Here is a 25723-nt window from a genome sequence, read left to right as displayed (position 1 = left end):
TGGGGCTTTCTGTCCTATTTTGAGTTTAGCTTTTTTGGAAGCATCCTCCCCCATCCTACTGACATATCTGTTCCTCTCCAGAAGGGTTTTTTTCCCCCGAAGCAACATCATTTATATTCTCACTTGAGCATTCTGATATCTTGTTTTAGGGTCCTAAAAGTAGAGCTTTTAGCAAAATGAATGAACTGTGGTTTGCTTCATGACAGGTCTTTCCACTCACAGGTTGAAGGGCTCTAGCTTGCTTGGTCTTATTTGATCTTCATCATTTTAGCACTGACAGTAAATCACACAGTGGTCATACTTTTCCTTGGATATATTTCCTTGTTATCTTTTACTTGTCACATCAGGATCATGAAAACCCTGCCGCTCATTAACTTTGTAAATTTAAATAGGACCCCTTGCAAAGCACATTGAATAAGCATCAATAAAGCATAACATGGGATGTTTGTGAAGGCATCAATCATCTGTCTGTTGCACCCACTTCTGTCATTTTAGCACTTTCTGCTCTCTAAGAACTCAGAATACCGAAGGGATGGACAACTGAAAGAGACAGATGAAACGGTTGATTTGTTGAGTTGCTAAATGCAGCTGGGACAGGTAATTAAACAGTCCTGCTCCCGCAGAGAAGCCTGCAGCAATGTAACATGAAGTCTCAAAAACCCAGCTGTACTCAGATTTAGATTCAGAACTAATATTAGGTAGGCCTCTTTCAGATTGACAGATTTCGTAAACATCATTTCTGGTTTATTTGTTCAGCGTGATTGAAGATGGAGCATGTGTGTTTTGTTCATGGTTTAAGTTTCTGGGGAGTGTGTGCTGTTTATAGATGTGGGAGAATCGCCTACGAGGGTACAGCCCTGTATCTGGAAGGCAAGGGATTCCATGGGTGACCCTCTGCTGCTGCTCTGTGCTCCAGCCTGTTCCTGACTTCAGCAGTTGCATGGATGTGGTGGGGAGTAGGGTCAGCCACATGAATAGGTCAAGATTAGGAAGGGGGGATGAATGAGGAGACTGGATCAGTTCCCTCCTTAATCCTTTTATTTTTTATGGGGGCGTATTTTTATGTAAGTAGCAACAGTCTGTATGTACAGCAGTGTCTTTGTTTTAATTTGGGTACTTTCTTGCAGAAATTGCTATCACCATCTACTCAGTTGCTTGAACAAAAATTTAGCCATTACCTCTTTCATTGACCTTCCACAAGCAGCCCCCTAGCAGGCTGTTTGTAGGACTGATGTGTTCTTACCCTTCAATTCTTACCACACATGTCCCCATCTCTGGGAAACCTACCCTGACCAACTTTCCAAAATGACCTCCACCAGTCGTGTGTGGTATCTTGACCGTGATTAGTTCCTTCATAGCATTTATCACAATTAGTAATTATTTGGTTTTCGCTTGTTTGTTGGTGAATTGTTTTCTTTTTGTTGTTGTTAAAGATTGATTTATTTGAGAGAGAGAGAGATTGAGAGAATGTGAGCAGGGGGAGGGGCAGAGGGAGAGAATCTCAAGCAGACTCCTGAGAAGCACAGAGCCTGACTCGGGGCTCAATCTCATGACCCTGAGATCATGACTTGAGTCGAAATCAAGAGTCAGACACTTAACTAACTGAGCCCCCCAGGTGCCCTTGTTGGCGAATTGTTTTCTTACTTGTTTGTGTCTGCTTGCCCTCTTGGTTATTTATTGTCTGTCTTTCACACTGATATTAGTTCTGTGGGGGGGGGTCAGGACTGTTTCTTTCATTCACCTTATGATTCCAGCTCATAACGCAAATCCTTGCACATAGTTTATATCCTATAAATATATGCTGGATATCATGTCCAGACTAGATTGTAGATCGGTGGTATGCTTATAAATGTCTAGCTCTCAAAACAGCAAAAGAAATCAAATGAAAAGCAGTCCAAATTTGTAGTATTTACCAGTACCTGTGGTGTAAATAATCCCACCATGGCAGATTTCAAGCTACCTGAATGACATCACTAACACTAAGTTGGGAAACGATTCACAATAGCACTTCATCGTTTCAGATTTCTCTGTGGAAACAGAGCTATTTAATTACCTTGCCCAGCTTCATATAGCAACTCAACAAATCATCCATTTCATTTGTCTTTCAGTTCACCCCTTCAGTAGCATATAGAGTATTTAGATAGAGAGTATTTCCACTGTACATAGTAGTCCCTTAAAGAAGGTAGATAGTGTGGTAAAAATAATTAGGAGGTGATGGATTTTGAATACTTATTAGATTTATTTTTAATATCATTTAATTGTAGCTGTATAGAATTTATTTTTTAGTGATGGCTACATTTAACAGCTGACTTGCAAAATTCCGGAAAATTGAGCAATCTGTTCTTGCAAGCAGTCTTCATACCACTGGGGATGACCTATGGTTGGACATACTGACCACTCTGCCCCAGTGTTTGCTTCATAAACAAAGGAAGGGAGAGAGTTGGCAGACATGGATGGGTTAGTTCTTCTTTACAGAAACATTTGTCTGAGAGTTTTTATTTAACCTTTTTAACTACTAAAGAAAAGACTAAAAAAACAAAAACAAACAAACAAAAAAACAAAACCCACCAACATTAATAAAACCGATGTCATCTTCTGGTTTGATATGCATGATTTGGTACAGTGACTCGGCAAGAGGATGAAGGGACCACAGTGAGAAATAAATCACAGAGAGGAAACAAGAGTAAAAACAATGCTAACCTTCCATTTAGAGCATTAGAACATCTTATTGCCAGAGATGGTTGTAGGTCCTGAAGTGCTTGGTGGTCAAGAGCACTTAATTTTCAGAAAATTAGCCCAGGGCCAGAAATCCCTCATTCCTGTTTTAAGTCATTGAGGTCTTGGTGTGCTGGACTGCTTGCCACTTCACATTTGTCTGTGTGTATATAGTGGGAAGGAAATCAGCCCCAGATGGTGTCTGAAGCCTGTAGAACTCTGGGGATTCAGAGCAGATGACTGAGGGGAGGTGACAAGCTCAGAGATAAGGGGTCACAGGGAATAGGAAATATGAAGGAAAGAACCATGTTGTGGATGCATTGCCATGCTGTGTAGTTTTCTCCTTATCAAATATATAGTTAGAGGTGGGCCTGGTATTTTTAGATAAATAGACTGTTGATATAGGAAATATAAGTCATGATTAGTACCATTTACCACATTTGAGTTTATATAGCCTCAATGAGAAATCATGAGCTCCATCTTTAAAAGTCAAGGGAGTAGAGTTTGGTGAGTGCATTTGACCTTTACAGCCAACAACACCAGGTGTCATCTCTTTACCTTGACATGGGCTAGAGTTTCTTAACCCTTGACTCATATCTGAGCCCATATGAATCCTTCTAAGCCAACAGCGTCAATCCTAGGATGGAATAATGATTGCCTTCCTCATTACATAGCCACCCTCCCCCAACTGGAAATTGTTCCCACTAAAGTTGGTGAGATGGAAAAGGAGTTTTTTGTTTTTTTTTTTAAAGATCTTACTTATTTATTTGACAGAGAAAGAGACAGCGAGAGAGAGAACACAAGCAGGGGGGGAGTGGGAGAGGGAGAAGCTGGCTTCCTACTGAGCAGGGAGCCCTATGCGGGGCTCGATCCCAGGACCCTGGGATCATGACCTGAGCCAAAGGCAGATGCTTAACGACTGAGCCACCCAGGTGCCCCAGAAAAGGAGTTCTTGGGTGAGGCATCATTTTTCACAGATTAGTTCAAAAAAATATTTAATGAGTCCATGTTTTGTGCCTGGTACTATTGTGGGGTCTGAGGTTATAGAGAGAAGATACAAACTTTGCACTTAAGCAGGGGGAACAATCAAGAAAATAGAAATTCTAAACACAGTAGGTTATGAGCTGTGATGGAGATCTATACAAGGTGGTCTTGGACCCCAAACAGAGGCACATTAACTCAGATATCAGGAAGAACTTCCTGGAAGTGACACTGCCTTAGTATTGAAGTGTGAGTGGAAATTAGGTAATAAGGAGGAACTAGAATGTTCTGGGAGATGGGAAGCCCTGCAGAAAAGTGAAACCTAGAATCCATACTGGGAACTATAGAAAGTTTGGAATGCCTGATACTTAGAATTGAAGGCAGGACTGTACATCCGTCTCTCCATCCCTTGGGAATCTGAAAGGAAAAGAGGAGTAAGAGCAAGAAGACAAATTATTCATATTTTATTGGTGGCTAGTTTTCCCATTATTGTCCTCTATTGCGACCTTGATGATCTGATTCAAGAGGTGGGGCTTTCATGTCAAAATAATACTTGATGGAGGATTAACAGCTGGATATGCCCTTGTCAGGTCTGATGTTGTTGCTTTGTGTTTTGCTACAGCTCCTGCCGATTCATACTCTGAGGCTTGGCATGGAAGTGGATTCCTTTGATGGGCACCATTATATCTCTTCAGTTGCTCCAGGTGGTCCTGTTGATACACTGAACCTCCTGCAGCCAGAAGATGAGCTTCTTGAGGTAAAATTTCTGAGAGATAAAAGACACAGGACAGTAATTTCTGAGTTGTAGGAAAATGTATTTTTACCAGAAATACACTGAATTACATTACTGCCAATGTAATGTGAACTACTTACATTGAAAAATACTTGGGGACTATCTTTTCTTTTTTTCTTTTAAATTTTATTTTATTATGTTAGTCACCATATATTACATCATTAGTTTTTGATGGGGACTATCTTTTCAAGTATACAACACAGTATTGTTAACGATAGTCCCTAAGTTGCTGTAAGAGTAGATCTTAAATGTTCTTACCATCCCCCCCCACCACACACACAAAATGGTAACCATGTGAGTGATGAATGTGTTAACTAACTTCATTGTGACAGTATTTCACAATATAGATGTATGTCGAATCATCACATTGTACACCTTAAACTTACACAATGTTGTGTGTCAATTTTATCTCAATAAAACTGGAGAAAATGAAATAAAATAAAGGCAAAGAAAAATACAGCCTATGTAATGATAAAGAAAATAGATAATATGCTTTCAGTTCATTTTCCCCATCTTTTGGGACTCCTTAGATGTTCTTTTGAGTGCTTATTTAAGTGATTGAGAAAGAAGCTAATGTCCTGTTTTAGTTTAATAGCATAATTAGGATTTTTTTTAGCAAATTTCTTTTTTAAAGATTTTATTGATTTGTCAGAGAGAGAGAGCGAGAGAGCACGCACAAGCGGGGGGAGGGGCAGAGGGAGAAGCAGGCCCCCTGCTGAGCAGGGAGCCAGATGCGGCACTCGATCCCAGCACCCTGGGATCATGACCCAAGCCGATTAACTGATGAGCCACCCACATGTCCCAGCAAAATTCTTTTTTAGGAGACAAATTCCTACCCCTTGTTTGCAACATGTAGACACATTCACTTGCAGGCTTTATTGGTTATTTCTAATAAGAATTAGGCTAGCTGGATAGGCTAATGTATTAGGCTTATGTATTTCTGACTGGTATTCAGATTGTCTCCTTGGGACTTGCTTCCCCAACATGGCAGCCTCTATGGTCTCACTCAGGCTCCCCAGCCTGTCTTCAGCTAGAGCAATTCTAGAGCACTTCTGCTTTGATATAACCTTCTTGAGAGATTTTGTTAGATTGGATGGTCTTAGAGCTAACGTAACAAACAGCATTAAATCCCCTAATTTTAAAGACAGGAAAGTAAGGCATTGATTTTCCCCAACTTTATATACTCATAGCATGATGACTTTAGTTCATGTTTTCTACCTCCCATTTCACTGTTTTTTCAAATACACTACTTCCTAAGCTTATAAAAAAATAAATGTGGGGAATGGTCAGACTTAAAGCTATGTAAAAGAAGGTTCTGCCAAGAGTTAGGAACCACAAGAAGTTCTAACTTGGGTTTAATAGAATCAACCTTGTAGCCTTAGCCAAGATTAGACTCCAATGGGCCTTGATTTTAGAGATGTCTTTCTAAGGTTGATGTTTACTCAAAGTGAAATGACAAGGATAGCAAATAGTGTTGTTGGGTGCAACTGCATTTTTGAGCAGTGTCTGGCCACCTAGAGAAGTATGTTGAGAATTCTGGGCTGACTTTTGAGGTCAGAGGGAAAGCTGCTATGACTGGTTGTTAAATTTTGTTATAAGCATAGGAGGGCAAGATGTTGGAGTCCTGTTTTAAGCTGTAGTAAGCAGCTTATTTTTAAATATATATTTTTAAAGATTTTATTTATTTATTTGATAGAGACAGAGACAGCGAGAGCAGGAACACAAGCAGGGGGAGTGGGAGAGGGAGAAGCAGGCTTCCCGCTGAGCAGGGAGCCTGACGTGGGACTCGATCCCAGGACTCTGGGATCATAACCTGAGCCGAAGGCAGCCGCTTAACGACTGAGCCACCCAGGCGCCCCAAGCAGCTTATTTTTAGAAGTGCTCAGGGAATCCTACTGGGATGCTTACTGTGGAATAATGTCTTTAGGTTTTACTATATGACTTAGGGTTTTTTTGTTTTGTTTTTTGTTTATTGTTTTGGTTTTGGTACTGAGATCATATCTTTTGATTGTTGGGGCACATACATAGCTTTATGGATATCATACATGATAATCTATAGATTGGAGACCATTTCTGTAGTTTTTAGGTATTGAGAAAGGAGATATTTTTGTGTGGAGAGAAGTGGAATTAGTAAAAACCAGTTTGATTCTCTTTTTTTTGTGAGAAATATACATGTATTGTATACCTGAAAGTAACATGGTATGTCAACTACAATTTTTTTAAATTTTAATTTCAGTGTAGTTAACATACAGTGTTCTGTTAACTACAATTAAAAAAAAGAATAATAAAATACTTTTTCTCCAAGAAAAAATTTGCATACAAAACATAGAATTTACCATTTTAGCCATTTTTAGTGTATGATTCAGTGGCATGAAGGATGATTCACTACTAGTATGTGGTAGGTGATAAAGAAATAGTGGCAAGTATAGAGGAAGTGTGCATGATCCCAGCTATCAGCTGAGTCCTCTGTGCTTCAGCCAAGACTAGGATCCCATGGGCCTTACAACTTATAAGAGAACATGATATAATAAGGTAGTATACTGTAATTCTTAAGTAAAGATTTCTGGTGAAAACACTGGAGATAGGGAGTGAAGCAAAAGCTTGAAGTCAGAAGAGCTGCCTCTGCATTTTAATTTGCCACAGCTTCACAATCTGTCCTCTGACATGTCATTCAACTGTTTTTGAGAGTTGGTTTTTCATCAATAGATGCCTACCTCACCATTATTTTATGAGGGTCTAGTGGAATATCATCAATGTAAACTTTTATTTTATTTTAAAGATTTTATTTATTTGAGAGAGAGTGTGCAAGCTGGTGGGTGTGGGTGTGGAGAGGTATAGAGGGGGAGGGCGGGGGAAAGAATCTCCAGCAGACTCAGTGCTGAGCATGGAGCCTGACTCGGGGCTCAGTCTCAGAACCCTGAGATCATGACCTGAGCGGAAACTAAGAGTCAGACACTTAACTGACTGAGCCACCCAGGTGTCCTTTAAGCTTTATTTATTTATTTTAACATACAGTGTTTTATTAGTTTCAGGCATATGATATAGTGACTCAGCAATTCATACATCACCCTGTGCTCATCACGACAAGTGCCCTCCTTAATCCCCTTCACCTGTTTCACCCACTCCCCACCCACCTCCCCTCTGGTAACCCTCAGTCCTCTGTAATTAAGAGTCTCTTTCTTTTTTTTTTTTTTAAGAGTCTCTTTCTTGATTTGTCTTTTTTCCCCCTTTCCTCATTTGTTTTGTTTCTTAAATTCCACAAGTGAAATTGTATGGTATTTGTCTTTCTCTGACTTATTTCGCTTAACATTATATTCTCTAGCTCCATCCATGTCATTGCAAATGGTAAGATTTCATTCTTTTTTATGGCTGAATAATATTCCAGTGTGTGTGTGTGTGTGTGTGTGTGTGTGTGTGTGTGTGTGTACCACATCTTCTTTATCCATTTCCTTCAGTCGCTAGACACTTGGGCTGCTTCCTTAATTTGACTGTTGTAAATAATGCTGCTGTAAACATTGGGGTACATGTATCCCTTTGAATTAGTGTTTTTGTATTCTTTGGGTAAATCCCCAGTACTGTGTTTGTGGGATTGTAGGGTAGTTCTATTTTTAACTTTTTGAGGAACCTCCATACTGTTTTCCAGAGTGGCTGCACTCATCCAGGTAAACTTTAAAGCATTATCTCACTGTGAGAGATAATACTTGGCAGTATTATCACTGTAAAAAGGCATAAACAATCTTTATGGGTTAAGATGAATGAGGATTGGGCGCCTGGGTGGCTCAGATGGTTAAGCGTCTGCCTTCAGCTCAGGTCATGATCCCAGGGTCCTGGGATCGAGTCCCGCATCGGGCTCTCTGCTCCTTGGGAGCCTGCTTCTCCCTCTGCCTCTCTCTCTCTCTCATGAATAAATAAATAAAATCTTTAAAAAAAAAAAAAAAAAAAAGATGAATGAGGATTGAATGAGGTAATGTGGTGGGACAATACTTGTACAGTGTTATGTACTCTGCAAATGTGTATGTGTGTGTTCTTTCTAATCACAAAGTCTGAATAATTGAGACTTGATAGCACTTAAGAGAGTCTCAAGTTGGAGGGCCTAGAGAAATAGTGTGAACTCTAAAATAAAAATGGGCTTATTCTGAATAGCCAGATATAGAAATAGAAAATATCTCTCTAAAGTTAGCCAAATAAACTCCTGAACCTAAAGTGTGTGTGACTCCTGAACCTAAAGTGTGTGTGTGTGTGGGGGGGGGGGGGTGTACTCCTTAGAGCTTAAAACCAGAAACAAATATGCTTTGGGGTTAGAACATTGTTCCAAGTCTTAACCCAGAGCAGCTATTTACAGCAGCCATAAATCCTCTTAGATAGGGGGAATGGTAATGGGAAATGTGACCAATCCCTTTAACAGTGGAGAGTAGTGAGGAGGACTACCAGGCACTGCTATAATAATTGGAGACGATTCAAATGAATAAATAATGAGCTAAATAAATATTTAAATGTACTCCAAGATAAAAACCTGAAAAGTGATTTTCTAATTTGTTGAAGTAATGTGAAACACAAATTAAGACTTGCATATGGGGAGAATTCTTGGCTTTGGTTATACCCGCTTGCTTGCTTCTCAGTATAGGGCACTGCACGTTCGGATGATTTGAGAACTTTCTGTGTTTGTGGCACCAGTTGGCACTGGGGACATGATGTGACCAGTGAAGGTTGACTTTGAGTTCTTCTGAGGAAAAACCTTTATCAGCTGCTGAACTTGCTGTTCCCCGGATCTCTTTCATCAGTCAGAAAGTCCTGGGAGATGATACTGACTTTTCTACCAGGACCAGCTCCCTGAAGCACATACGGGTCTCTTTACTCTGTTGTGATAGCTCTGTAAATAATTAAGAGGCAGAGAGATGGTGTCTGGCCTGACGGCTAAGTGCTTGTATGTTGAGGGCCTGAGAGTGACTCCCATGGATGATTGACTTGGGGATCAGGCCGCTGCCGCTGAGATGCTTGCAACAACCCACAGTGTCATATTCTCGGAGAAGGACAGGTTCTGTGCAAAGGTTTCTCCCAGGAAAGTCAGCCCCGCCAGTGATCTGTACATTAGCACGGCACCTGTCAGAAACTGATGCCCGCCCAGAAATATCTTTAAAACTAATAATGCCACTGAACCCTCCCAGGAAGGTAGGAGTCAGATGGGAAAAGATTGAGTTAATGCCTGGATTATGTTCATGCCTCAGCTTTTGGCAGTAGCAGGCAGATCAGTTTTAGTGGCATTGAGTCAGAACTGAGAGAGCTTCTGGAGCTTAAGTCAAATAGATAAAAAATTAAAATAGGTTTATCTTTCTAAGTCATCTTTGGTGCAAAATATTATTACTGTGCACTAAAATATGAAACTTAGATAATTTTGTGGTGATAAGTGCGAAGCATTAGGAGTAGTTGGTTATCATTTTGTTCTTTTAAGCATATGGAACACACATCAGACAATTTGAAAACTGACACACCTCCTATACTTGACGGCTGTGTGAGCAGAACAAGTAAGAATAGAAGGGAGGGAAACTTACATGTATTTCTATAGACATGATTTCTCTAGGATGGTATTAAGCATCAGAGAGGGAGAAAAACCATGAGAGACTCTTAACTCTAGGAAACAAACTGAGGGTTGCTGGATGGGAGGTTGGGGGGGGAATGGGGTAACTGGGTGGATGGGCATTAAGGAGGGCATGTGATGTGATGAGCACTGGGTGTTATATGCAACTGATGAATTAATTGAACTCTACATCTGAAACTAAGGATGTGCTATATGTTGGCTAATGGAATTTAAATTAAAAAATAGTTTATGGCATATGAAAGAAAATTGTGAAAAGTGATGCTAAATTTTGACAGCTGAGTATCCTAGATTTTGTTACCTACACATTGTAAATTGAGCGGTTTTTAATTACAGCTTTCAAATTAGTGTGAATATCTATAATGATACTTTTATGAAATGAAAAAGCAAAAGGAGGTGGTCTTAGGAAGGCTAACAATGATATCTAGTGTGTTTAAGGAGAGATGTATAGAAGTAGATGAGAGAATTCATTGGAGGGTAGAAAAGAGAAACGATGGAGGTGTGAAAAATTAGGCAGATCACTTGTCATCTGCACACATCTTAGACTTTCTTCACTGAAATTCAATAAAGGTTTAGCCTTAATTTTTATACATTTGATTTCTAACGTTTTTAGTTACTGCTAAAATAATGTGGTTACGTTTAGACCCTTTGCTCATGGGGAAAATAAAACAATCCTGTTTTTATTTGGATAGATCCATGTGAGCATGGGACTTTGGTTTTTTCTTCGGGGCCTGCTCAATTCTGACTTATCACTTGTCTTTCTAGGTCAATGGCGTGCAACTGTATGGGAAATCTCGCCGAGAAGCAGTCTCTTTTCTCAAAGAGGTGCCTCCTCCCTTTACCCTGGTTTGCTGTCGACGATTATTTGATGATGAAGCTTCTGTGGATGAACCAAGGAACACTGAAGCCCCTCTTCCCAAGATGGAGGTACTAACTGAATATTCTGTGGTTCCCATAGGAATGAGCATTCATCAAGAATGCCCTGAAGAGTGTATTTGGATATGAAAGGAGGGGAGAAATTTCCATCTTCTTTTATTTGACTACAGTAGCGCTCAAAGGCAATAATGCATAGCTTTACAAACCGTTACTTTTCATTTCACATCATAAAACTTTTTCTCTTCTTCTTTTTTTTCTTTTTACTTGAAATGTTGGTGACATTAATGTGCATGCACTTCGATTTTAGAGAACGTTTTTTTAGTAATTTCCTGGGCTCATTAGTTTTGGCTCCCAGTTCAGCTCAGTTCATCTTAAACTTAAGATGTTGGTGAGTGTTGAATATCTAATGGACTTCCCTTTTTCAGAGCCTTAGAAATATGAAGATCTATGACCAATTTCGAAGTGAGTAAAAATTGCTGTAAAAGCCTTCAGAAGGTCAGAGAATAAAATAACATTTTCTGTGCTCTTGGTACTTTTTTTTTAAGAACATTTTGATTATAAAAATAGTTTTAAGCATGTGCTTTACCATTCTTTTTTTTAAAGATTTTATTTATTTACTTGACAGAGACAGCGAGAGAGGGAACATAAGCAGGGGGAGTGGGAGAGGGAGAAGCAGGCCTCCCACGGAGCAGGGAGCCCAATGTGGGGCTCGATCCCGGGACCCCGGGATCACAACCTGAGCCGAAGGCAGATGCCTAACGACTGAGCCACCCAGGCGCCCCCGTGCTTTGCCATCTTATGCCAATTGTAACGTCATCTCTTATGCCACTTCCCCTACCCTACCCCCACTCCCTTACAGATTATAGTTCCTTAACACCAGTTTATTTATTTATATATTTTTTAAGATTTTATTTATTTGACAGAGAGAGAGTGTACAAGCAGGGGGAGCAGCAGAGGGAGAGGGAGAAGCAGACTCACTGCTGAGCAGGGAGCCTGATGCAGGGCTTGATGCCAGGACCCTGAGATCATGACCTGAGCTGAAGGCAGACATTTAACCAACTGAGCCACTCAGATGCCCTGAGCTGAAGGCAGACATTTAACCAACTGAGCCACCCATTAACACCAGTTTAGACACACAGAGCCTTCCCTTTACCTGCCTGTGGTCTGAGTTTCAAGATAATCGTGCATCTACCACTTAGTGAATTCTTGAGCAAATAACTTGACTTTCTGTTCATATTCATTCTTTGAAAATTGGGGATACTTATAGTACTTACTGCCCTCATCAGTTTGTATGAGAAGGAAATGAAGTAATATATGCCCAGCTCTTAGTGCAATGCCTTGCACCTGAGAAGTGCTCTGGAAAAGTTAATTATAGCTCTTGACTCCTCCAGTCCAGCCATCTTTGTTTCCTGATTTCCTGAAGTATGTGACAGGCTAGCCCTGTCTTATGGTCACAGATGCTTTCATGTGTATTAAGCTTGCTTTTACAAGAAAACTCAGCTCCTGTGAGCAGAGTCGTATCTTAAGATTATTTTGTGTCTCATAGTGTTTTTATTCTGTACTGGGTGTATAAGAATTGCTTAGTCCATTATTGATTGAGAACCTTTTTTTTTTTTTTTTAAAGATTTATTTGACAGAGAGAGACACAGCGAGAGAGGGAACACAAGCAGGGGGAGTGGGAGAGGGAGAAGCAGGCTTCCGGCGGAGCAGGGAGCCCGATGCGGGGCTCGATCCCAGGACCCTGGGATCATGACCTGAGCCGAAGGCAGATGCTTATTGACTGAGCCATCCAGGTGCCCCGAGAATCTTTTTTTTCTTAATGTTTATCTTTGGTAAAACATATTTCAGGGAAGGAACTTGAATACCACTTTTGTGATTCTTAGTATCTTTACTAAAATTCATGTGGATGAGGGCTTACCTCTAAAGATTGATAAAAATGCCTTTAATCTAATCTTACAGGGTGTGTAAATCACCCAGCTTGCTGACTCAGTGCTCCCATCTGTCATCCTTTACCACAATGGGTAAACAACAGCTTTGAGTTATTCTAAATGTCAGCCTTGCTGCCCATTAGTTGATTGCTTTCTATTCTGTAAATACAGGAGTTATACAGAATTGATTGTATCAAAGTGATGTATCTCAGGTTGGAGTATAATATCTTATATACCTTGGATGCCTTAAAATTTCTGTAAACTTAGGCTTTATAAGTGTGTGCAGTTTCTTAAAATCCTGGCTTTTCTGTCTTTTTTTTTCTTTTTTCATTTATCCCCATATCATCTTAGGTTCTTAAGCCTTATCTGGTTAGGCAGCTCAGCCAGAATTTAATGCTCATTAATAAGTGAGGGTATTAAATGCCCCAGTAAAACATCAATCATATTAGCTATTGGAACTTTACTTTTTATTGGAAGGTATAAAAATGTTTTCTTTTTAAATATCATTTCCTCACATCAGGCTGATATATACAGAGGTTATTGATCCAGAACATCCCACTAATTTCAAGTTTTGTAATTCAAGAACCCAGAAATTGTTCCCATGTTTAGACTCAATCCACCATGGATTGAGTTTTGACTTTCCATGTCCTGCGGGGACAGTTTGAGATCTGGACCAACCCTAATTTAAAAAATGTTTTTGTACTTGTTATGGTGCCTTACTCTTCCATATTAGATGGGTCCCCTCCCTTTGATTTCATTAAGTGGATTTTCTAATGCAAGTCACTAAAAATTATGTTCCTGGGAATGATGCACTTTGATTCTATTTACTAAGAGCACCCGAAGTTTTAAGAAGTCTATTTTTAAAGATTACTATTTAGTCTGTAGCTTTATTTAAAAAGTTTCAAGGGATATGCAGTCAAAGATGGATGATTTGTTAATGTATTGGACAAATATTTATCAAGCGCCTACTGTGAGCCGGGCTCTGTTGTGGGCTGAGTGGATAGCTATTGGTAAACCCCATGGTAGCCCACACAGAGTTTCCATTCTAGCTTGTCATTTTGTTAGTTGCTAGGGCTACAAAGAAAAAGAAGATAATCTTTGAGCTTCAGATAGATGTTCAGAATATTTTGAGGAAGATAAATCATATGAAAACGCAATACAGTGCTATAAATAGTAATAAAAACTGAACGTTGAAGCAGCTCTTCTTCTGTGTAGTCGACTCATTTACCCGCTATCATTGAGCTTCGTAGAAGTCCCTGTAGCAGTGACTCTCCCTGAAAGGAGGGGGGAGCCTGGAATAGGGGCTTTGGGGGTATGAAGTCAAGGAAAATAACCAAGGACTTGTGTATTGGATAGTTTTGCTGACTTAGATCCTCCAAGATGAGATTTTCATTATTTCAACTCAGTGATTTTTTTTTTTTTTTTTTTTTACCGGTTTTTTAGACTTAGATGATTCCCAAGGACTTGGATTTTTTTCCACTTTCCTAGTGAAGTTTTTCTTGAAAATTTCCAGAAGCCAACGAAGTGGTTTCTCTTGTGTCTTGTACTATCCTCTCTCTCTGTTGGCATCTTTCTATCTTTCACTGTAATTATGAGTTCATGTTTTGCTACCTAAATATCTTATAAGCTTTGATTTTATATGGTATTTTCATTTTTTTTCTTAAATTGCGTATTTTTCCTTTTATGCTTCTAATGGGATGACAGAACTCATTGAAGTATAAGAGGTCAGTGTTAATATTTTGAATGAAACAGGTACTTTACATTTAAAAAAATCCAACTCTATGAACAGTCTGCATTTTTAAGTACTTGAATTTCCATGAAGATCTTATACTAGAGTGTGTATGCCCCAGGGCATGCCCCTTCTGAAAAGATTAAAAAGATAAAGTATGCATGCCAAAGAGAATTCCCAGTTGGAGAAGAAGCTATGAGATTCCTGATATGTTAATTCTTTTCAGAATTGAAAGGACAATGTTTTGAAGCATTTATCTTTTTCAGGCTGACCACAGTGTAGGCATCAATACTGAAGATGATGATGATGGGGAATTAGCACTATGGTCTCCTGAAGTCAAGATTGTTGAACTAGTAAAAGATCATAAAGGCTTGGGATTCAGCATCTTGGATTACCAGGTATAAGAATCTATATTGAGTTTTTGGAGAGATTTGTTTTAAAGGTATGTGAAGTAGTAATTATTTAAGGCACCCACTAGGGAAAACTGAATGATTTGAGATAGAATGCTACCATCCAAAGACAGGTGTTAAAATTTCCATTGTTACCTTTGCATTTGGTAGCTTTCTTAGTGAATAAAATGAGGGATGATATAATAATTGAACAGTGAGGGAAGCAATAATTTTATACCCATGGATGCTTTTAGAGACTGGAGTTTGAAGAATTTTTTTATATGGAGGGTTTTTCGGTCCCATTTTTATTGAGATCTATTTCACATATCATAAAATTCATGCATTTCAAGCATGCTTTGGGTTGTTTTTAGTATATTCAGAGTTGTGCAGCCATCACCACAGTCTAATTTTAGAACCCTTTCATCACCCCAGAAAGAAACCCGTCCACATTAGAGTCATTCCCAACTCTCACTCTTCTATCTCCATTTCACACGAAGGTTTTTGTTTTGCTTATTTGTTGATATCAATGAGCTTGATTAAAAAGAAATGTTCTTGATGAAATTACATGTTTATATTTAACACAGAACACATACTATTTATGTATTTATATGTATTCCATTTATAGCTAAAGTCACTAATGCATTTGGAGGGTTGTGTGTGAAAGATCACAATAGGACATCTATATGTTGTATCAGTTTACTGGTTTACAGTATTTTTAGACCTTCTGATTATCATGGGGAGTTTAAAACTGTTGGCAAAAAACCTCTTCACTTTTAAGATGCATATTTTAATACTTTAGTGCTGCCTAAACACATTGTGGTTTAATAAAGCAAAATGTACTCTATCAAAGCACATAAAATGCCAAGTGATATAAAAATCAATTTTTTTAATATAATAAGGCATTCGGGAACAGATTAAAAGAAAAATACTTTGAGCATTATGTAAGACATTAAATTCCATATTTAGGTAGTGTGATTTAAGATTACTGAAATAGATTGTTCGTTTTTGCTGGCATATTTCTGTGCCAGATAACCCTCTCTGTTATTAGAACTTTTCTTTGGAATATTACTGAATTATGATTTGTGGATTATAAATAATGCATATTTGGGGAAATACTTTTATCAAGTATCAATACTGTAAGATTTTAGAAGTTTCTATACTGGTTAATATAAGGGTATATGGGGGATGGGGTAACTGGGTGATGGACATTAAGGAGGTCACATGGTATAACGAGCACTGGGTGTTATGTAAGACTAATCACTGACCTATACCTCTGAAACTAATAATATATTCTATGTTAATTAATGGAGTTTAAATTAAAAAAAATAAAAACTATTAAAAAATATAAGGGCATATAAAACAAATTGTAGGTACCATCTCAATTTTTCTTCCCCAATGTACCCTTATTATCTACCACATGATAAATGATAAGCATTCGCAGAATGATTGAATAAAGTTAGTTTAGCCAAAAATAACTGGAAGTAAATGAACACATTCAATGAGATTTTTTGTTAACCATTTTGATAATTAGGATTTAGTTTACAAAACACCTTTCAGATGAAGTGTTAGATATGAAAACACCTTTCAGATGAAGTGTTAGATATTCAGCTACATTTCCATTATGATTGGAACCTATATGTATTTGCATTCTTATATAATGGTTGCTCTTACCCTCTTAAATGACATTATGTATAAGTTTTATATTTTGAATATTCCATGTTAAAGCAGAGAAGTGCTTTAGAAATAAAAAACTTCAGTAAAGGAGAGAAAGAAAAAGTTGAGAGTCTTTAAGAGTTTAACCTGTAGTTAACAAGAATTCTTGTATCAGTTCTGAGCTTTACACTTAAAAAAAAAAAAAAAAAAGTTCCAAATATGGAAAAAAATTTTTCTTCACTGCACTCCTATAGGTATGCCTTGAGGCATACTTTGGTTTTTTTTTAATTTTATTTTTTTAATAAAATTCTATGTTTCTCCCCCCTACCCCTTATCCTCCTATAATCATCATTACATATACTGACATTTCTGCACAAATTGTATAAAGTAATTTTGCTGCAAAAGAAGTAATTTTGCCTTTGTGCTTCTCAGAGAACTGATAGAAAAATATTTTATTTTTCAAATGCTGTTTTGATTCATATTAAAGCACTCAGCTTATTTACTTCTGTAGCTAAACCTGGGAAGCAAAAACATTCAATCTTAAACTGAATTTTTTTCTTAAGTCAGTCTTAAGTACATTTACCTATAATTGTATTCAGCACATTTCACCATTTGTCAGTGGCATATAGAACTGTTAAACACTATGACATTTAGATGACACATAAACAATTTAAAATTTGGTTTCGGGCAAGCTAATTAATTGGTTATATTGTCCGTTGTTGTAATTAGGTAATAAATTCTAAAGTTCAAAAAAATTTTTTTTGCAAGGGCAGGTGAAGGTTTAGCAAAAGTCGTGAAAGGCCATGTTCCTGGCTATTACTATATTTGATGCATCCTGTATGAATTTATTAGGTAGCTGAATAGGGCCAATGCAGATCCACCCACATCCCCTTTCCCCACTTAGCACGTTTAGAATAAGAATACTGTAGATACATTTTGGCCACACAGAGAAAGTTTTAGGACAGTGGGAGAGATTCCAGGTTGTAAAGGGCTGCATTAGCAGTATTGAAGAGATTGAAAATTTACTTAGCAATATTAATTTCGCACTAACTGGTTTTTCTCTAGAATAGTAAGAACTTCCTCAGGAACCTGACAAAATTATATACAGTGTCTGTTTCATTGGTGCTTATGCAATTTCTTCATCTATAAAATGGGGATAATGTCTAGCTCAAAGGATTGCTGTGGATTAAGTAAATGCATGTGTAAAGAAGTAGGAAATGTTAACATTACTATGGGTATGTGAATATTAATAATCATCCAATTTAGAAAATAAACTACAGAAGTCTAGATATTGTCCATGAAGGTATAGCCCTACTACAGTATATTTGAACCCTACCAATTTTTAGCTATCTAGTTAGATTAGGAAAATTAATACATAGATACCTTTGTTTAGTGAAATCTAAATTTAATTGTAAAATTACATTCTAAAATGGAACCAACTCCTGATGAACCATGTGTGAGTTATCCTATTGTGGATTATGGGCCAGCAGTTTGCTTTTGAGTGAGCAGATAAAGGATCTTGAATTGGCCATGGAACTATGGGGTAGCTATCTGGATAGGTGGAAGTCTGAAAATTCAAAGAGCAAAGAGCAAACTGGATATACATTTTCATGAAAGGCATTTAAAATAGATGGGGGCAAAGGAAAAGGAGAAAGCAAAAGGGAATCATATTTACTATAACATAGTAAACTATGGTTTACGTAGTTTTTATGTTACAGTAAATATGATTCAGGTTGTAAGCCGCCTCATTAGATTTTAGGATAAAGTGATAATAGCTTTATTGGCTCTGATTTGAATGAAGGTAGAATATTTATTAGTCTCAAATATTTCTAGGTACTACTCCATGTAGTGGCTAGTTAAAATCCTGCCTTATATGTCTACCGTATTAGAAGACTCATTGGTCACTGTAATGTCATACCTTAGAGGATAGTGTCATGGAAAACAGCAATGTGCGTAATTTATCAAGAACATGAATATTATGGCTTAACTATGTACTCTGTTTCTAAGCAATACAAAACTTCAGAAATTTGGTTATAACTTTTTATAGTATAATTTCTTGCCAGTTTCTAGATGTGGTTTACATATTGTGCTTTAGTTATGATTATGTGTAATGTCTTTCTTCCTTGGAATATTACTAATACTCATACTAATCCTAATATTAATACAAAGACAACTAATACAAATCCAATAATAATAGCTAACATTTATTGTTTACTGTTTGCTGGGCATTGTTCTGATTGCTTTATGTATTCCTCACAAGAACCCTGTGGAGTGGGTACTATTATTATCCTCATTTTTGAAGTGAGGAACCTGAAGCACAGAGAGGTTATGTAACTAGTCCAAGTTCACACAGCTAGTATATGGCAGAACTACAATTTGAACTCAAGCAGTCAGCTCCCAGAATCTATGCTTTTAACTACCATGTTATGTTGCTCCTTTCCTTATGAGTGCATTTTATTACAGGAGATTTTTGTACTAAATTTATTATAGCAGATCTTCTTGTTTTTCCGGCTTGTAAAAAAATTTCATATCTTAAGGACAAGCTGCTAGATAGCATTCTCATTTTTAATACTTATATGAAAGTTTAGTAAGTATTAAAAATTAATATAATGTGCTCATATGCATTGTGTAAAAGCTAGTGTTTATTGTTCACATGAAAATAATTACAAATTTAAGAATCCTAAATTAGTGCAACTAATTTGTTTGGGCTATTATTCAGTAATGAAGCAATTATTAGGTAGTGTGTGTCTGTGATTTTTAAAAATTTCTACCAAAAAGCTTGAAATAAATTTAGAATTGTGTGGATTTCACCTTGGGTTGACCTTATATATTAAACATGGCAAGTGGATATTTTCTGGTGTTTTGATTTATGTTGAACTTTGAATAACCCCTCATGATTATAATTTACTGGAAATGTTTGACATTAGCCAATTTTTGAACATTAGCCATGATATTACCATTCTTAATACTTTTGAATTTCAGTGATTTAGAAGGTAAAATTTATTAACCAATAATTCTCTTCCTTCCAACATCCCGGTCCTCATTTCTCTCCCCTCCTGATATGGACAGACTCAATTTTTGCCAGAGCAGGTATTTTTAAAAGACTTTGGGTTTATCTCAGACACTAAGATAGATAAAAATTAGAAAACATTATAGCATAGCCATTGAGAGGTGATTCATACATAAATACTGTTAGTAATATTTTAAAAAATTGTTTGAAAGACCAAAGACAAATGATGACTCACTAAAAACAATAGTGAAAATATTCCTCCCTATTAAAAAAAAAAGGCGATTAATTTTTCCTAACAGAAGAAATGGGTTATAAAGCCCAAATAGTATGAATATAAAATATTGCAGTATTGTTGAGTCTTGGATATGGCATACCTTACCATTTCTGAGAAAAACTTAGTGTGCAGTTTTTGCCTGACTTCTTCCTAACTCCATTAGATAAATTCTTTAAAAAAAGATTTTAAAAGTTGTATGAAGAGATTGTGTAAATTTTATGTATGTGGCTTTAAATTGGCTTTTTTCTTATCATATGTACAACAGAATGACTTTCTCTGCACATTAGAAATGTATGTATGTATGTATTATTACTATTTTTTAAGTACTTTAAGTAATCTCCACATCCAACGTGGGGCTAGACCTTACAACCCCGAGAAATTGAGGGTTTTAATTTTTGCTATTTCCGGTGGCTGCGTCTACCAGTACGCAGTGTTTACTAACTTGTGGAAGCCCAATATCATTACGTTCCTGTCAGCTAATTAGTTCAGAGAATCTAAGGTAGAGAATTAGATAGGTATTAACATAGGTTAGCATATAGTAGTACATACAGTAGTAATGTTAAAAAGTCAGATACAAACCTATACTATTTCTAGAACCTAAGACACGGAGGATGGTCATGTGTTGCAGGTTACTATATGTACACTTTCATGCTCAACGGGCCTCATAACATGGACACCAATATCTGGGCTGGTTTTTCCTTTTGTTGTTGTTTTTGTCTTTTTTTTTCCCCCCCAAAAAGATTTTATTTATTTATTTGTCAGAGAGAGAGAGAGAGAGAGAGCACAAGCAGGGGGAGCATCAGGCAGAGGGAGAAGCAGGTTCTCTGCTGAGCAAGGAGCCCGATGTGGGACTTGATCCCAGGACCCTGGAATCATGACCTGAGCGGAAAGCAGATGATTAACCGACTGAGCCACCCAGGCATGCCCCCCCGCCCTTTTTTTAAAGCAGTTCTTTGGGTTCACTTCACCCGTGTAGGATTAAGATAGAGTAAGAAAAATGGCGTCAATCTGCTACTAATGGTAGTGTCCATGTTTTTGCAAATATATAGCTTGCTGTTGAACAAACCACACATCTGCATTTAAAGGTCACTTTTGCTTAGACTGGTAAAGGCTATTCGGTGCCCATCCCTGATTCCTATCCACATTTATTTTTATTAACATCAAAGTGCCAACTGGGGTGAAGATTTCTTTTCACAGAGGATTTGCTTCCTTTCCCTCTATGGGGAAGTTCTGTATCCTTTAAATCATTTTAAGCTGCTTCATTTGAAAAATAATTCTTAGTAGTGTGTTCATGGAGTGGATTGATTGTGGCTAGTGGGGAAATTCTCTTATGGCTTAAAGATTGCTTTTCAAGCCTGCGAAGTGGGTGAGCCCACTCCTGGTGTGTGGAGTCTGTAGTGTGCTCAGGATGATGACTGACTTCCAAAAACCACAGTGCAGCAAGACTAAAGGCATCAGGAGACCAGAAGCCACTTAATAAGAGATCAAAGAGGCTGTGTGTATATCAGCTTGAAATCCAGATAGTACAGATCAAAAGCTTGCCTTAGCGAGGCAGCTGCAGGGGGATGAGTTAGCAGGAGGCCCCAAAGATCTTAAGTCAGGCCTGATGTTGAACTTTGCGGGAATTTCATGGCTCCTCTGGAATACGAATTTGGAGGGAAAAAAAAATCCCATTGTGTCTAATGGGGGGGAGACGGAATAGAAGGCAGGTAGCAAATGCTTGTCAGCTGGTTGGTGCTTTCTCATAGGGTGACTCCCCTTTTATTTTATTTATTTATTTATTTTTAAATATTTTATTTATTTATTTGACAGAGAGCGAGAGCAGGAACACAAGCAGGGGGAGTGGGAGAGGGAGAAGCAGGCTTCCCGGGGAGCAAGGAGCCTGATGCGGGGTTCGATTCCAGGACCCTGGGATCACGACCTGAGCTGAAGGCAGACACTTAACTACTGAGCCACCCAGGCGCCCCGGTGACTCCCCTTTTAACAGATGTTTCTTAAGGACTGTTTCTGCTTCATACTAGGAGGCATTGCTGAGGAGGAGGAGATCCTGAAAATGGTGTATCTGTTGTATTACCTTTCATGAGTATTTCACAAATAGCCGAACTGCAGATTATTAGTGTTCATGAAACAGCCACAGAGAGCTAAAATAGAGGTATAAAGATGCTCAGATTTACTGCAAAACCTGGCAATTACATCTCTCTTGTGAAATGCTGAACATATTCCAGGAAGTTAGTGGGTATTAGTCTAGCTGCATATCTGTCTCCCATGTAATTAAAAACAGAATAATAACTGTCAAAAAAAAAAAAATGTTGGTCTAAAGAGGAAACTCATTCTCCAGAGCTATTTCATCGCCAGGCTTTCCCGACCTCTCTGGGTATGAGGTGTTTTGGAAGTCCTCCCTTGATTCTGATGTCACCATCGAGAACCATGGTGTGTAGATGACAAGTCATAGCCCCTCCTGCAGTATGGCAGAAAGACTGAATCAGAAACACCAACAGGTATTGAGAATCTGTTTTCCCCAGGCATGGTGCTTTGTACTGCTCTGCCCTGTCTGTGGGTGTCATTTGGAGCCAGGCAGTGATCAAAGAGGCCATGCTCTCTCCAGCGAGGGCCAGGAAGTGGTGCTGTCTCCTTGTGGTACCAGAGGCCTAATTTGTTAATGATGCATGAAAGGGGATTGGCTGCCTGATCTTTATATACCATTTTCTAGGGCTCAGGTTTCCCTTTCAGCTGTTCCTTTTGTATTTTCCTTTAGTCAGACACGACTGGATGGTTAACAGCACTAGCTTAGAAGTCAGAGAGAACCAGGTTTTCATTCTGGCTGTGCCTCCCTACTAGGACTTTGGATAGGCTTGTTAGTCTTTCTTATTCTCAGTTTACTAAAATAATCATCTCTGAGATAGAAATAATATTTGCCTTATAAAGTTGTAAAGACTAAATAAAAGGCATATATAAATGCCCACACTTTCCTAGGCATAAAATAACATGTTACCAGTTACTGAAAAATGATGATTCTGAAAAACAGAATCTGAGCACACAGCGGCTATACCTGTTACTCATTCTCTCCTTCAAAATAATTTATTGTTCATTTAATATGAGCTAGTATGGGGTATATACAGATGAAAAGAGATGTTAAAGATCTTTGACAAATGTATATTGAGCATCCTCTATGGCAGGCACTGTTCTGGACATGGAGAATATAGTAGTGAACAAAATAAACCATAGACTCCATGTCCTCATGGAGTTTAAATTCAACTGGGAGTAGAGAGTCAGTGGATAAATAAACATATGTTATATACACTAAAGGAAACAGATTTGAGAACAACTCTGTATAATACATTATGGTTTTAGCAGTGCTGGAAGTGAGACTAAGCCTCTGTGATGATTGCTTTTTAGGATTCAGAGGGGCCTCACAGGGAACTGAGGTATGCCTTGTAGACAAACAGGTAGTGGACATAGGAATGTCCTGGGATTGATTACTTGGTCCTTATTTCAAGTCTTGTTGTTCTTCTTCTTTTTTTTTTTTTTTTTTTTAGTGGCTGTTAACTGTATGTACCTCTGTCTAAACTTTTGAGTTTTATTCCTTTTAATGAAAAATCCTTTGAGAAACTTTGTGTTCTCCTATTTTATTTGGAAAACAGGACACCATTTCACATGGTAATAATAGCCCATGATTATGGATTATGTACTGCTTACACTGGGTCAGGCATTGCTTACAGCCTTGATATATACATGAACTGATTCAATCATCCCCACAAACCCATGAGGTAGCTCCTGTAATCGTCTTCATTTTATGGCTGAGGAAACTTGGTAACAAGAGGTTAAGGAATTTGTTCAAGATCACCCAATTAGTCGGGAGTGGAGCTGAGCTTCTGAGCTCCAGTGGTGTGAAATACAGCCTTCAGACCAGAAATGACACTGATTCTTCATAACCATGGCTTAACACAATGATAAATGACAAAAAATTTCCAGTTGTCTTTCCAGAGAAAAATACTTATTACAATTCCAAAAGATTTACTTGAGATCATTTCTTGTGGTTCCTTGCATTGACTCCTCCCACCTGGCCAAAGCTCTTTAGAGACCTGGCAGCTTTCTTCACCGCCAGAGAGTACAGACTGTTGTGTTGCGTCCTAGATTTCCCAGCAGGACTCCGTGGCCTTTCTCCTGTACATTTTCAAAGTTGGCAAAGTTTTATTCTTCATGTTACATGCTGCATATTGCAGAGTATTGGCTTCCCGTTCAAGGATTTTTCTTAAAAATCACAGAATTTTTTCTACGGAGTGCAGGGCATACTGTGTCCTTGATATGGCCGTGTGTGTCAGCAAACGTCCCAGCCTAGAGACGGTTTCTGTCTTTCAGTGTCTGCTCCAAGGGAGAAAGAGGGCTGAGGACGCCATGCTGCTCTGAGCCTCTCTTCAGATGCAGAGGTCTATGTATCTGGAGAGTTACAGGGTCAGCTCTTTATTTTCACGTGTTACCACGTAAGCATAATATCACCAATGGTTTAGTAGTTGATAGCACTGTTGGTTTAAATCACATACGTTCAGTTGAGTTTAAAAGACGGTAAACTCAATGGTAATTGTTAACTCCTCAGTCCCATATTTCCTGCTGACTTCTCCGTCATCATCTTCACAGTGATAAGTATTGAACAGTAACAGTACTTATGAAGTGACCTCTATGGACTTAGAAAGCACCTTTCATGACCTGTATCATTTCATGCTTTGCACAGCTCTGTGAAATCTATACTATTGTTCTTCTCACTTCACCAGTGAGAAACCCAAGTCTCAGCATGTATAAGTGCTTAGGCTGAGAACGATTTGTTCGGAAAATGAAAATAAATTCCAAAACTAACATTAGAAAAGCTTTTTCAAGTTTTGTGTGTCTACATTTTCCCGACATCATAATAACTTTCAACTAATGTAGTTTTTTCCCCCCCTGGAAGATATTACGATATTATTTATAAATTCATTTTTCTACTTAACAGTTTTTTGGACAAAATACACATAAAATTGACCATCTTAACGTGTGCAGTTCTATAGTGTGATGTATATTCACATTTCAAGTAACGTAATTTTAATAGAGGGTGTGACTTTGTACTTGAGTACTACTGTCTGCCCAGTGAACATTTCAGCCAGATGATGGGACTTGTAGGTAAAGAATTGTTGTATGGTTTGTTTGTTTTATTTTCGTTAAAACCAGAAAAAGTCCTGGGCCAGGAGTGAATGGGAAACAATTACAGTATGACAAAAAATTTTCAAGAGATAAAACATTCAGGCAACAGATCTAATAGCCAAGGAAAATATCTAATCGGAGACTAGAAAGGATAAGAGGAAGAGATAATCTTCAAGAAGTGATTTCCACGGGACTCCTGCTTGAACCATTTAAATTATTACGGTGCTTAAAATAGACTTTTAAAAAGTACCAAGCTATGCAGAATAAAATTATGTGCAAGCTGATGTATTTTTCTTCCTCTTTACAATATATTTTGATTTTTTAGCAAGTTTCTCTGTCCACTTCTCTTCCATTGCACTTTTAATTGCCTTATGTGCTGTGCTTACTCTGCTGCTCAGGGACTGTTTAGTTCTATGCATGATGCATGGAAAAATCTATTCTTAATGCCTAATAGTATTTAGGAAGTAATAAGACACAAGGAGCCAGGAACCATATCAGTTTAATCTATGTTGAGTGCACTGAATGTATTTTGTGGGTACTTTGTACATGATGGTGTTGTGGTAATTGGTATGATTAGTGTAATACTTGGCTATATTATAAAATAGTTAAA

The 25723-nt window shown here is 38.0% G+C and overlaps 1 protein-coding gene across 3 annotated transcripts in view; it reads left to right on the top strand.

Annotated features, from left to right (window-relative positions):
• PATJ (PATJ crumbs cell polarity complex component) overlaps positions 1-25723 on the top strand; it is a 347778-nt gene that overhangs the window by 60644 nt on the left and 261411 nt on the right. For all 3 annotated transcript variants that reach the window (XM_078073041.1, XM_036091353.2, XM_078073040.1), the window contains exons 15-17: positions 4319-4453; positions 10848-11009; positions 14882-15013. In XM_078073041.1, the coding sequence (XP_077929167.1) occupies positions 4319-4453; positions 10848-11009; positions 14882-15013 (429 nt within the window). The remainder of the gene's footprint in view (positions 1-4318; positions 4454-10847; positions 11010-14881; positions 15014-25723) is intronic.

The sequence above is a fragment of the Halichoerus grypus genome, chromosome 5 (genome assembly GCF_964656455.1).
Source record: "Halichoerus grypus chromosome 5, mHalGry1.hap1.1, whole genome shotgun sequence".
NCBI lineage: Eukaryota > Metazoa > Chordata > Mammalia > Carnivora > Phocidae > Halichoerus > Halichoerus grypus.
This window is presented reverse-complemented; position numbering and strand designations above follow the sequence as displayed.